This window comes from Onychomys torridus, chromosome 1, assembly GCF_903995425.1.
Source record: "Onychomys torridus chromosome 1, mOncTor1.1, whole genome shotgun sequence".
Lineage (NCBI taxonomy): Eukaryota > Metazoa > Chordata > Mammalia > Rodentia > Cricetidae > Onychomys > Onychomys torridus.
Window position 1 is genome coordinate 18406383 of NC_050443.1, and position 14211 is coordinate 18420593.

Below are 14211 nucleotides of genomic sequence, written 5' to 3' on the forward strand. Positions count from 1 at the left end.
ACCTCATGGAAGAATGAGGGAGCATGTGTCTTGTTATAATGAATGCTCTTCATGGACCCTCTCTGCCTCAGTGAGTCTCCTCGCTGTGCTCTGCTGTGACCATGTTCTTGCCCCTCCTCACAGGCTCAACAGCATTAGGACTCCATTAGGTTCAGTGACACTGAGAACCCAAGTTCCACACAAGAGACAGACCCCCCTCTTGGGACAAAACACCCTGCACTATGCCTCCCTTGGGTTTCAGAAGATAAGGCCCCAGGAGGACCCTTCTCAGTACTCAGAGATCTCAACCCCTCTAATCTGAAAGCCTGAATCTTCCATGGCTTCTCATCTCATCACAACAGGCATCTGCTGCTGTATGTGAGTCTCCCACTATGATGAGTTATTGGACTTTGTAGTAAGAGATCTGTGACCACGTCTGCATTCCTTCATGAACTAACAGTATGACATTGTTACCAGACACAGTCCCCTCTTGTGTCTTAATTTCCCATTTGATACAGTGGTTCTTTGTCCTCCTCCCCTGACATCTCCTCCTTCTTATGTTCACTCTCTTTCTCTTACTCCTTATTCAGCTCTTCTTTGTCTTCTTCGTTTCTCCCTCTCACGTCTTCTCTTCTTACAGCCCACTTTTTCCATAGTCACCTTCCCTGCCTTTGTTATGTTGTGCTACTTTCAAAATCACCTATTAATATTTTTAAAATATTCTAAAACTCAGACTTGACTACAGTTCCACAACTGTAGATGATATTCTAAACAGTCTTAGTAAATAAGAAACACAGAGCCAAATACAGAGGAAATAGCCAAAGATATCAGAGCAATAGCCATGGCTAGCTTTAGCTTCCCACCAGCAGTAGTTACCCAGAGACAGCTTCTTCCTGTCTGACTGGTCTTTTTATTGCCTTTCTGTTCTGCCTTCTCATTGGCTCTAAACCCAACCACATGACTTCCTCATCACTGTCTGTCTATACAGAACCAGGTCTCTATGGTTGGTATTGGGATTAAAGGTTTGTGTCACCACGCTTGGCTGTGTCATTGACCACACAGAGACTCTGCCTGCCATGTGATTGGATTAAGCACTGCCTGACTCTGCTTATGGCTTGTTATGGCCTCTGATCTCCAGGCAAACTTTATTTATTGACATGCAAATAAAGTCACATTTCAACACAAATAAAATATTACCATACCCAACCCTATAGATTTATGTAAATGGTTTCCACCATGGTTTTCTAGGTGAAAAGTGTTTTTAAAGGGTCTGATGATAAATAGTTCATGCTCTTCACCCACAACTCTCTTGTTCAAATCTAATAGCAGCCATGGACCTTCTGCATGTGAGCGCACATGGCTGCTTCCAGGAGAACATTACCTATGGGCTCTACGGTATCAAGCTGTGCTCTAGGCTATCCTTATTTGGCTGTATCCTAAGCCTCCTATCCTGAATCATTCTGTTCCTGCACCTTCTGAGACATCCCTTCCTATCCCTGTCTGTGTATCTTGTCTATGAAGGCCATGGCCCTTTCCCCGGATCCGGGGACTTTATGCTCTTTGAAATGAGCTCAAAAGCAGGTGTATGTAGAGGTAGTGGACAGTAGAAGGAGCTCATGACCTCCCACCTTAAAGACAGATAAATGATAAAAAAAAAAAAGTTACACTGTAAACAGCTAAAAATCCCACAGTGATTCAACCAACAATGGACTAAAAGCACTATGCCAATATTCATGATGCTCGCTAAGAAGCCAAATGGAAGTTTCTTGAACAAACACCTGCTGCCTACACCTTCTTTTCTTTTCTTCAGAAGGAACAATGGAATCTGATTCACTTTAAGGTGATGAGATATTTGATAAGGACAGACCTGTCACTTAAAACACTGAAGGGTTAATTTAGAGTTCTGGTCCAAAGAAGGTAACATTGACTTAGCTTCTCTTCCTTCTCAGTCTGACATAACACTAAACCTTGGCAACAGTGCTGGAGACAGCCAAGGAGAACCTGAGAAAGTGGTGACAAGATGGCTAATATTTTAGGGCTGCTCAAATTGAGGAATAAGACAAAAGCAGACAAGCTCCTCGTCCAGCTCCCCACACACTCCATATATGCTGTCTATGCACTTTTAGACTTTTGTTTGCGGTTTTGCTTATGCTGTGATGCTCCACTGGGATATATCCTCTGTGTGTAGTTTGTTTTCCCAAGTGGTTTCTTCATGGTTTCTGGCTCAAAACCTAATTCCTGACCTGGAATGACCTTGTCTCTGGCTCAGCTGTCCTAGTCTCTGGACAGACCTACACACTATCTCCTGGGATGCTGTGGCTGTGATCTTCTGCTGGTTCAGCCATACTTTGGAAGTCTGTGATCCTGTCTCTGCCTCTGTCCCTCATGTATCTCTTGAGAGTCTGTCACACCTCAGCCTAGCCAAGTAGGAAACCAAGGCCCACAGATGGGACTTATCCTGTCCTGTAAGGAGGAGAGTGTGGGGTTGACAGGGTGGTAGAACTACCCTGAAGCTCTGTGCACAGGAATGTGGATGGTTCGTCTGGTGGTCCAGCCCTTCCCTCCCTTCTGTCTATTCTCTCATCTTCTCCCAGTCCCACCTGACTTGGTATGTGCTGTGCCCTGTGTGGCCCCCTATGCCCAAGGCAGGCTGTGTGAGCAGTCTCCTGGTAGGAATGCATGATACCCTGAGGATGACCTTAGGTGTCAGCTTGTTCAAGCTATGGTGACAAAAAGCAGCACACTGAGCAGCTTAAACCACAGGCTTGTTTCCTCAGTTCTGAGGCTGAAAACCAGATCAGGGTGTGCTCAGGGCACATTCCTCCTTTGTTCTCTGTCATCAGCCTGCAGATGGCATCTTCTGTGTTCTCACGTTGTTTGCCCATGTGTCTCTATGTCCAAAGCCCCTCTTCTAATAAGAACACAGTTGTATTGGATTCAGGCCATGCTAATTATCTCACTACAACTCTTTAGGTAGCTTGTTCTAGACACAAACAGTCTGAGGGATTGGGGAGTTGGGACTTCAAGACCTGAACTTTAACTGGCATGGACTCAATTCATCCCATGATGCTCTGTGAGTGTAGACATATGACTATGCACAGAGCGGTTCTGTCTCTTCCCTCGGTAGCAGAAAAGGAATCAGGGAGACCAGTCCCTAATGTTCCTTGGAAAACCTCAAAGGAGGAGGTTCCTGCAGGCCCATGGACAATGAAAAATGGCTTGCTGGAAACATGACTCTCAGAATGACCACTGAAGATAGACAAGGTGACCCATGTGAACTCTGCTGCATATGAACACATAGGATATACACTCAACAACCCTGAGTCTGCAGAGAACACTGTCCTCCATTATCTCATTGGATTCAAAGACTGAGGACTGGGGCTGTCTTAGCTATGGCTTCTATTACTGTGATAAAACAACATGACAAGAAGGAACTAGGGGAAAGACTGGGTTTTTTCAAGCATACAACTCTCAGGTCATTGTGATCCAGGCTAGTTATCCTGGGCTATATAGGAAGATAGCTTGAGCAATCCAGAAGGTGCAAGATAGTAAGCAGCATTCTTTGATGGCTTTCTCCATCAGTACCTGCCTTGAATTCCTACCTAACTTCCCTGGATGATGGACTACAAACTTTAAGATGAAATAAATTCTTTCCTCTACAAGTTGCTTTTGTTCTTGGTGTTTTATCATAGAAACCCAAAGACAGAAATTGGTACCAGATCTCTCTTGCTGATGCCAGTCTGTGATGGTTCCCTTGCAGGCTTTACAGCAGACAGGGGGAAATGATCCATGGAGACAAGAATGAAACTTGGCTCAGCTCAATTTTATTGTAACTTGTGCTGGACCAAGGCTTCTAGCGTCAACAAAGATCATTGGGGTCCAGCCCATCTATAGTCTTTTCCCAGAGTTCCAGAAGAGATGCTGCCAGCAGCAAATTAATTAATCTGAGGGATCTTGAATAATCTATGTGCACAAAACTCTTCAGTCCATTCACTTTATTCTTCTGAGTCAGTTCTCTCTCTACACAGCTTCTTTTCTGCTCTCATACTTAGCTTCTTTCTTGCCTGATTCTCTCTACATTTCTCTGCTCTTCTAAGTTCTATCTTAATTCTCCCACCTTAGTTCTTCCCATCTCTTTCTTCTGTCTTAGTTCATTTTTATCTAGTTTTTCCCCTTCTAGTTCTTCCTATCTTAGTTCTTTTCATCTAGTTCTTTCCCATCTCATTCTTTGCCATCTTAATTCTTTCTCGAGTCTCTGAGGTTTTCAGTTATATACCCATGCAATCAGCAATACTCTGGCCAAGGCAAGGTCACCAGGCTTGAATTCTTTCAGGGTCAAACAGAGAGGTGATAAGATCCACACAAAGAGCAGTCATTGTCAGATATCATTAGCAACCCCAAAGGGAAGTGACTAGTGGGGAATGAGTCAACTAAGGGCTAAATTCACTTAATAGATTTATTAAAAAAAGAATTTATGTGCTCAAACTATATTCTTAAAAGTGGTTAGGTAGAATGTCAAGATTCTATAAGTTACTAAGTCATAAGTGAAATGAAAACTTCCTTTTTTCCCCTTTGGCACTGAAATCTGTCCAAGCTTTGTCTCGACTGTGCCATTTTCTTGTAGGGTGGGGTAAGAGCACTCACTAGCTAGGCAAACTATAACAGCTTGATGTACCTGGTATGTAAAAGCCCTTTAGTTCTGAGTTAATTGTTCAAGGGAGATAGCACTTGGAAAAAGGAGAATTAAGCTTAATTAGCATGTTCTTTTGGCCTGGGCAGTTGTCTCATTGTAAATTTTTACCTTCTCTCAGGAACTAACAGATAGTCTGGATGCTTATCTATCTGCAGTGTGTTCTTAGAAAGTCTGGGAAGTATCTCAGATAAAATACTTTCATCCAGAGATGGTCCTGGCCAGATGTTGCTAATGATGATAATTATAGAAAGGCCTGAAATTAGGGGTCTTAGCTGAGTGACTATTGTCAGCACAGTTTGGGGATGTTATTTAAATACTCCAATTGTATAGGGGACATTATGCCCAATGAATGGTTCAACCACATTGTAAGAAGTTCTTGGGATCTGGGTGGTGGTAGCACACGCCTTTAATCCTAGCACTTGGAAGGCAGAGGCAGGCAGATCTCTGTGAGTTCGAGCCCAGCCTGGTCTACAAAGCAAGTTCCAGAACAGGCTTCAAAAGCTACACAGAGAAACCCTGACTCAAAAAAACAAAAAACAAAAAAAACAAAACAACAACAGAAAGAAAGAGAGAGAGAAAATAAAGAAAGAAAAAAAGCAAGGAAGAGAGAGAGAGAGAGAGAGAGAGAGAGAGAGAGAGAGAGAGAGAGATGGGAAAGCTACACTAGCACATAAGAAATTCACTGCAGGAAACAGCTAATATACTCGAAAGCCAGTCTCACAGAGTCTCAGCTTTATCCTCTGCAAGAGCTTTTAACTCTTTAATTCCTACTTAATGTTTCTGTGGCTCGCAGCTTAGAGTCTGGCCCAGATCATTTTACTTTAGTCATATTTAACCACAGCACAATTTTGGAAAAAAGTATTCATATAATAATTAACTCAGTCCCAAGTGCACAACAATTTAGGACATGTTTTCACTGAGATTCTTTACAAAGTATATCTGGCTTCTTTCCCAAGAATGGATACTGTTGACTCAGAGATAGTGTCCAAGATTTAGGGTCTAGGGAGTTTGACTGAGGTAAACATTAGGTATGGGTGGACTGGCCAGGCCCCAAGAACACATAGACATCAGCTAGGTTGTTGTAAAGCACAGGTCACATTACTCAGAAGAGTGGGTTTTATGGTCTAAAAGCAGTGCTCAAGAGGTAGGGAAAAGGTCTGGGACAAGTAAAATGGTAAATTATAGGAGATATGAGCCTGTCTCAACAGACAGCAAAGGATCACCAGGTTGTAAAACTACCTAACTTCTGGCATTCCAAGAAGAGCAGCTACACACCTCATCCCACTGAAGAGGTAAGTGTGTTTCACTTTCCTGGCTTCTCTGGTGCCTATCTGTGTGCCCCTTTGCCCTCTACACCTGCTGATTCAGTTATACAACTCTCAGCTCCTTCTCCAGCAACATGTCTACCTTGTGCTGACATGCTTCCCGCCATGATGAAAATTAAATAGACCTCTGTACTGTAAGCCAGATCCAATTAAATGTTTTTTCCTTTATAATAGTTACCATGGTCATGGTGTTTCTTAATAACAATAGACACCCTAACTAAGACAGAAGTTGGTACGAGGGACTGGGGTATTGCTGTGATAGGCCTGGCTATACTTTTGTTTGGACGAATATAAAGCACTTTGGGCTAGAAAAGCTATTGAAAATTTTAAGCAGGGCTTAATGGGCCATACTAGTAGCAGCAAGGAAGACAGTGATGCTGAGGGTGATTTGGACTGGGGGGTGTGTGTGTCTGGCTTAAGAGGTTTCAGATGAGAAAAATTTCAAATGTAGCCTAGAGACTGTTCTTGTGATATTTTGGCAAAGAATGTAGCTACTTTTTGCTCTTGTCTGAAAAGTCTGCCTAATGCTAAATTGAAGAGTTTTGGGATAAATGCATTGGCAGAGGTGAGTTCCAGACAACCTATTGTTGACTGTGTCCTGTGGTTATTAGCAGCTAATCTTATGAAGATCTATAAAGGAAAGGAGCAAGCTGAGCAAAGAAAAACACAAAATACACAGTTTAAGGAGAAAAGGAGCACCAGGAAGTGTAAACAGACTAAAGAAGAGCCTGATGCTAAATAGAATAAAGGGGGTGATGACCTTAGAACAAGCCCTGCCTCCCCCCTCCCCCTGCAGCTAAGCTTCCAATTTGTGAAGAGGAATTTTTAAAACATGAAAAGGTATTAAAGAAAAGCCTAGGGCTGGGTGTGGTGGTACATGTACTCAGAAGGCAGAGGCTGACAGATCCCTGAGTTCAAGGCCAGCCTGGTCTACAGAGTGAATAAAAGCTTAGGTAGGGAAGGAAACCATGAAAAACAGAAATCTGGTGAAAATGTACTTGAATGAGGGGTCCATGTTCTGGCCCCAGCAAGCAGCAGGCTTTCACATCTTCAGCCACATTCTTCTCTAAAATATCAGAAGAACAGTCTCTAGGCTGTTTAATAATATTCTCCCCTGAAACCTCTTGAGCTAGGCCATCAGAACCTATAGTGCTCTCAGCACCACTGTCTTCCCCAATCCTACTAGGATCTCCTTTAATCCCTACTTAAAGTGTTCAAAGCTTTTCTAGTCCAAAGTCCCAAAGTCCACATCCCACCAACACGCAGCAAGGTCAGGCCTGTCACACCAGTACCTGACTCCTGATACCAACTTTTGTCTTAGCTAGTGTTCTATTGCTATCAAGAGATGCTGTGACCATGGCAACTCTTATAAAAGAAAGCATTTACTTGGGGCTTGCTTACTGTTTCAAAAGTTTTGTCCATTTTTATCATGGTAGGAAGCATGGCACCATGCAGGCAGATATGGTACTGGGGTAGTAGCTGAGATTTCTACATCCAGAACCACAGAAAGCAGAAAGAGAGAGTGACAGTGGGCCTGGCTTGAGCTTTGGGAACCTCGAAGTCCACCCCCAGTGACACACTTCCTCCAGCAAGGCCACAGCTCCACATCCCTCTCCACAGCACCACTCCCTAGTGACCAAGCATTCAGCTACATGAGCCTATGGCGGCCATTCTTATTCAAACCGCCACACTGATGGTATTTTATCACAGAGACAGAAACCCTAAGACAGTGGCTGTAATCTGTTTGCTTGACAGTGAGCCATGGAGGGGACATGGACAAGGACACCTGCCTCTGAAACCCCAGATTCTCCCCATTGTCTTCTGGTCTCATAACCTGCTCTGAGTGGTCCACACCAGGGACACCTGGTGAAGGGAAGTAAGTACACTAGGAAGCTCATCCTGGAGGCTGCATTTTATGGAGCCATTGGAGTTTTGGTCTTCCTAGTCTACTCACTTATGCCGGAAAATCCACTTGCTAGCTGCACAGGGCAATCAGAGTTCCCACCAACTCCTACATCAACTTCCTCCCAGCAGCAGCTGGTGTTGTCTGAAATTCCCCATGTCCTCATTCCTTACAGAACTCTTCAGTCTTTCCTCTCAGTTCCTAGCAAAGAGGAGCTTTTCCTGTTGTGCTTCTGCCACACAGTCACTCATCCATTCATTCATTCCCACATACTTTACCCTAGGGGACAGACAATCGCCATGTTATTTCTCAAGGCTCCTCTGCCAAGCCCTTGAGTCCTGCTTTTGTCAGACTGACCACTGAGGGCATCCAGAAGCTCTGGGTTGTCAGACAGCATCTAATGTTCTGATGGTGACAGTGGAGTGGGAGGAACCGGAGAGGAAACAGGTGCACAGGGTGGGCCTTTCTCAATGAGTGTGGCACCACAGTGCTCCATGTGCAAAGCAGAAGTATTTCATCTTCAAGTTCTGATAATATGTGGGTAGAAAGTTCCTCCTCTGTGGCCAGCTGCTCTCTGCTTGGCTTCATTCCTGGCCTTCCAGTGGGGTTTCTTTTCAGTCCTGTGACACAAAAGCCTGAGACTCTCACCCATGACAAGTAGCTTCACCTGCCCAACCCTCCTTCTCCGCTCCCCCAGGACCATTCACTGTGCGATGCTGTGGCTGCGGCTGCTGCTGCTGCCCCTGCTGTGGGAAGATGAGTGGGGGACTGGGAAGAGGACTGGCGGGGCAGGACCAAGCTACCTCTCATTTCTTTACAGGGTTCCTGGCTCAAGATCCAAGACACTGGCTGACAGTGCCCAAGTTTGTGACAGTGGAGGAGGGCCTGTGTGACCATGTGGCCTGCAGTTTCTCCTATCCCTCTAGGTACTATTCTTGAGCTGCCTTTGGCTCCTGGTTCCAAGAAGGGGCCAATCTACATGAAGACTCTCCAGTGGCCACAAATGACCCCAGACAAGAATGAAGAATGAAATACAGGGCCGATTCCATCTCCTTGGGGATCCACAGAAATGTGACTGTTCCCTGCTCATCAGAGATGCCAAGAAAAGTGACATGGGAATGTACTTCTTTGGAGTAATTGAAGAACCTTTTGTAAGATATAATTACAGAGAAAGCCAGCTGTCACTTCATGTAGCCCATAAGCCCATGAAGTCACCTGACAGTATCTTAAGAGATGGCTCAGAGGTTAAGAGCACTGATTGCTCTTCCAGAGGTCCTGAGTTCAATTCCCAGCACCCACATGGTGGCTCACAACCATCTGTAATAAGATCTGCCACCCTCTTCTGTATACATAATAAATAAATATTTTTTTTTAAAAAGAGCCTATAATGCACAGTGTGTGTGTGTGTGTGTATATGTGTGTGTGTGTGTGTGTGTGTGTGTGTGTGTGTGTGTTGGGGGAGTTGTGCTTCATCCTGGGTGGATCCTGTGAAACACATGCTGGGTTGTATGAGGGAAGATGGCTGTCTGGGTACATTTGAAGGTCTCTACCATGGCTTACATCTCCCCTTCTCCCCTCAGCTCTAACACAGACCCTGACATCATGATCCCGGGAAAGCTGGAGGCTGGCCATCCTAGCAACCTGACCTGCTCTGTGCCCTGGGCCTGTGAGCAGGGCACCTCCCACCTTCTCCTGGATGTCAGCTGCCCTCATCTCCTTGAGCACCAGGACCACAAACACCTCCGTTCTGACTCTCACACCTCAGCCTCAGGATTGTGGCACCAATCTCACCTGTCTGGTGACCTTCTCTGGAGCAGATGTCACTGTGGAAGGGACCATCCAGCTCCATGGTACTTGTGAGTGTTGGATCAAGAAACAGGGCCCTGAGTATAAAGCAGGAGCTCATAGTGGCTATGTCCTGGTGGCCTGGCTGTCCGTGGGTCCTGGAAGCGCACAGGCCCTGTCTTTCTGACTCTGTGCTCTCTTGGCTAGTCATGGGAGTCCTGCCTTCTCTCACCCTCAGCTCAACTTAACATGGAGATTCTTTCTCAAAAAGATTCTGGGGAGAACCCCTCTTTTTTTTTTTTTTTTTTTTTTTTTGTGGAGCTGAGGATCAAATCCAGGGCCTTGTGCTTGCTAGTCAAGCACTCTATCACTGAGCTAAATCCCCAACCAAGAACCCCTCATTTGATGTCCCCCCAAAAGCTGGCACAGGTAGGGGGAGTTATTGTGGGCTGGGGGAGCAGGGCCTCTTCAGCTCAGCACACAGACCACCTATCCTCACTCTGGAGACAGTCTTCTTGCTACAGAACAAATGCCCCCACCCCATCCACAGCCCACACAGATACATGAACACCTGAGCCCACAAACTCCTCAATGCTTGGACCTCTACACATGGCCCTTGCCTACTACTCAAATACAGCTGAGTCCCACATCTTTCTGAATTTGACAGTTAACTGAGAAGCAGATCTTTATTTTTTATAATTTTTATTTAAAAAATTCTTTCCTTTTCATAACAACCCCTGTTCCCCCTCCCTCCTCTTCTCCCGCTTCCCCCACTTCCCCCCATCCCACCCTCATCCCCTCCTCATAGAGTGTAAGGCCTCCCTTGGGTAATCAACACAAGCTGGCTTACCAAATTGGGGCAGGACCTAGCCCCCCCCCCTCTGAATCAAAGCGAGTAAGGAATCACACCATAGTGAATGGGCTCTAAAAAGCCAGTTTGAGCGCCCAAGATTAAGTCCTGGTCCCATTGTCAGGGGACCTCTGAATGTGGGGGAAGCAGATCTTAATGAAGTGTGGACAAAGGTATCTTCCTCATGGAGAGAGATGAAGGGGTCTGTTTTTTACCCATCCAGTGTGGAGCAAACCCTTTTTGTCTTCTTTTGGGTCTTGGTGGTGGAGACTGATCCTGGCATGAGCCCTGAGCCACACTCTAGCCTCTGAGAAATGCTGTGGATTTCTGTCATCAGGAGAACTTTGGAACTGCTTTGTTGTTTTTATATAAGTTTTATATAAATTCCTACAGTATTAAATTCATCACTAACAACTGTCAAATAATGAGTACTATGGGATTCCAGAACCTTTGCGTGTCCCCAGGTAGAAATCCTGCACCCACAGCACTGACATTCTCTAGCAAACATTGACCTGATGTGGTCTCTGTGCGTTTGCCTCATTTGCACTTTGCAGAGAAAAGGAAGCCTTTTGAAATGAGTTCACCTGACTGCTGTTCCCCAGCATCCTGTGTTCAAGTTTAATCTCTGTGGCAAACAACAGTATTGCATTCTTCCACAACCTAAACCACACCCCAATGTTGCATATACCACACTTGCTCGGCTGCCAATCAGAAGATAGACTTTGGGGTCATTTCTGTTCTGGACTAATAGGAACCAGGCTCAGGAACACTTATTTTTGCTTGAGTGTGTGTCATCTCTCCTGGGCACACATGAGAGGGAGGTTACCACTGGGGCGATGGTAATTCTGCTCTTCCTCCTAAGTGTCCAAAGGCTTCTCCAGTGATAGCTTCCCATCTCCTCTGGCAGCACACAGAAGCTCCACACAGCCTACATTCCCACCAGTGCAGTCACTTCCCCCTGCCAGTGTGTGCAGAGATGACTCACTGCAGTTTTCATTGGCACTAAAATGACAGTGAAGGAAGGAGAGAGTGTTACCGTGTGCTCTTGCTCACTTGCATATCTCCTGAGAAGTTCTGGCCTGAGATCTCCTTTATGGATTGATTTGTTTTGGTTCCTTGTGATGTAAACTCACTTGGATGGTGAGAGTTCATCTGTCTGCTGGGGAGTTGACTCACCACAGTTATGACATCAAGTAAGTTTTCCTAGTCAGTGGGTTATGTTTTCAAGCTCTTGATCCTGTCAGTCAAGAAACCAAATATCCAAGTCCTACTGAGAGAGAAAGGACTTGGGCTATGGCTTCCAAGTGAGTCCAGACCACTGCATGTGTTTCTGCAGGGAAATCAGGGCAGATGGCAGAGGTGGTCCTGGTGGTGGTGGGGGAGGCATCTGTCAAGGCTTCTTGGGCTCTGTCTCACACTTCTCAGGTGAGTGCTGCCCCTGAGATAAAGAAGAGGCCTGGGGAGGACAGGAATAGGGGAGGTGAAGGGATTTGCACTGAAGCAGGGGTTTGTGGGTAGGGGACTGCACATGGGATAGATGTCTGTGCTCAAAGCTCTGGTGTGTGTGGTGATGACTCATTTCAACAGTGAGGTGGCGGCGACTGGGCACGCCTCTCTATCCCTCTCCAGTCTCTGGCCAGAACACATCAGAGGGAGCTGTTTCCCACAGCCTCTCAAGTGCCCACACCTCAAGCCTTGGTCTCCTTATTAGTGTGATGTTCTGCAGAAAGAAGACAGCAAGGCTGTCACTGCATGTGGACTATGAAGACCCCATCAAGGTTAGTCACATGTGGTCATTGCATGTCACAACTCCTTCATGCCCTCCATGTGGTAGCTGTCCCCTGGCTCAGCCACCCATATCCACCCTGAGCCCACCTTCCTGCTGGGTTCCACAATGCTTCTGGATCAGAGGTCCCATGTCTGTCCAGAGTATAGTGTGAGTCTCTCTTGCTCTTTCCATTCCCTACTCCATGAAACATCACCTAGTCTCTCTCCCTCCATGCTTCAATCCTTCATTACCCGTCTCTCCACATTGACCCTAGTCCCCCTTTTCCCCTCCTTGCTTTCTGTGGAGTATGCTTTATTTTCCTCTCCTGGTAAACATCACAAGGATCAGAAATGTTGCAGTAAGCCAGAGGCAGGAAATGGTCACATTCTATAATCACTGCCAATCGCCAACAGCATCTGACACTGTCTCTGGGATGCTTCATGCACCTGTCTGTGATAGGCACCTCATGCCTTGTGCTAACAGCATTGCCATGGCGTCTCTACCACACAGAGACCCACAAGTAGAAGGTGGGCTTTGGAGAAACTGCTGTTCTTTAGTCTTTCTCTGGTTTGCCTACATGGCAGCCACATTAGCTATAACATTTTCTTCTCACAATCTGTCTTCATGTCTCTAACGTCTGAGCCAGTATCTCATTTCTGCATTGTTGTCCTCCTGTGGACCCAGTACTCCTGGTGACTCAGGAGCATCTAGGGTGAGTAGAGAGCACTATATGAGTGAGGTTGTGAAGAACCTCATCCATACCAGTGAATGACTAAGTGATAGCTTCAGGACCCCTTGTGGAAGAATGAGCAAGTGTCTAATTATAATGAATGTTTCTGCACAGATGCGTTCTATCTCAGTGAGTGCCTTCCCTGTGCCCTACCATGACCCTCTTCTTTCCTCTCCAAGAAGACTCATCAGCAGGACTCCAAGATACACAGCCACCCTGAGAACCCAAGACCCTTACAGGGGGACTCACCTTAGGAACATAGCAGTATTTGAACTATGACTCCCTTGGGTTTCATGGGGGTAAGGCCTCAGGAGAACTCAGAGATCCAAACCTACTAAAAAACTATCATGAGCACTGCTCTCATGTGAAGCACCTGTGTCCTCTATGGCTCCCCAAAGATAATTTCTGGATCCCTCCCATTCCAGCAGACTATGGGTTAAACTGTTGTGTGTGAGTCTTACACTTCATTGAAATTGTCTGATTTGCAATAAGAGACCTATGGCCAAGTCTGTGCTCCTTCATTTTCTTCAGTATGACATCACCAGAGGGTATCTTCTCCATTTTTTGATTTTCCTATTCGGAAAAATGGTCTGACCACTTTCTCCTCCTGACTCACCTCTCTTCCTACTTTTTTCTCCCCACATCTCTCATATGGATGAATATACACATGGGTATGCCAATGCTCTTGACCATGAGTACTTGTATGAAGTCCATAGGCCAAAGTTCAGCGTCTTCCTCTATTGCTCTCCACAATACCATCATCATTATCAATCATCATCATCATCATCATCATCATCATCATCATCATTTGACACAGGGTGTGGTGACTTGAAGGAAAATCGTCCCCAAATGCCCACAGGGAGTGGCATTATTAGGAGGTGTGACCTTGTTGGAGGAAGGGTGTCACTGGGGATGGGTCTTTGGGTTTCAGATGCTCAAGGCAGGTCCAGTGCCACTTCTCTTTCTGATGCCTGTAGATGGAGAACTCTCAGCTCTTCTCCAGCACCAGGTCTACCTGCACGCCACCATGCTTTCAGCCATGATGACAATGGACTAAACCCCTGAACTGTAAGCCAGCCCCAATTAAATGTTCTCCTTTATAAGAGTTGCTGTGGTCATGACATCCCTTCACAGCAAGAGAAGCCCTAACTAAGACATAAATTGGTACCAGGGACTAA

At 45.7% G+C, this 14211-nt stretch overlaps 1 protein-coding gene across 1 annotated transcript; it reads left to right on the forward strand.

Annotated features, from left to right (window-relative positions):
* Window positions 1-1310: 1310 nt before the first annotated feature.
* On the forward strand, window positions 1311-13371 carry Cd33 (CD33 molecule). Its single transcript, XM_036200199.1, is given in 9 exon segments — window positions 1311-1374; window positions 8598-8915; window positions 8918-9101; window positions 9481-9576; window positions 9578-9756; window positions 11872-11929; window positions 11931-11960; window positions 12247-12313; window positions 13216-13371. Coding segments are annotated over 9 exon segments (1152 nt in total).
* Window positions 13372-14211: the final 840 nt, after the last annotated feature.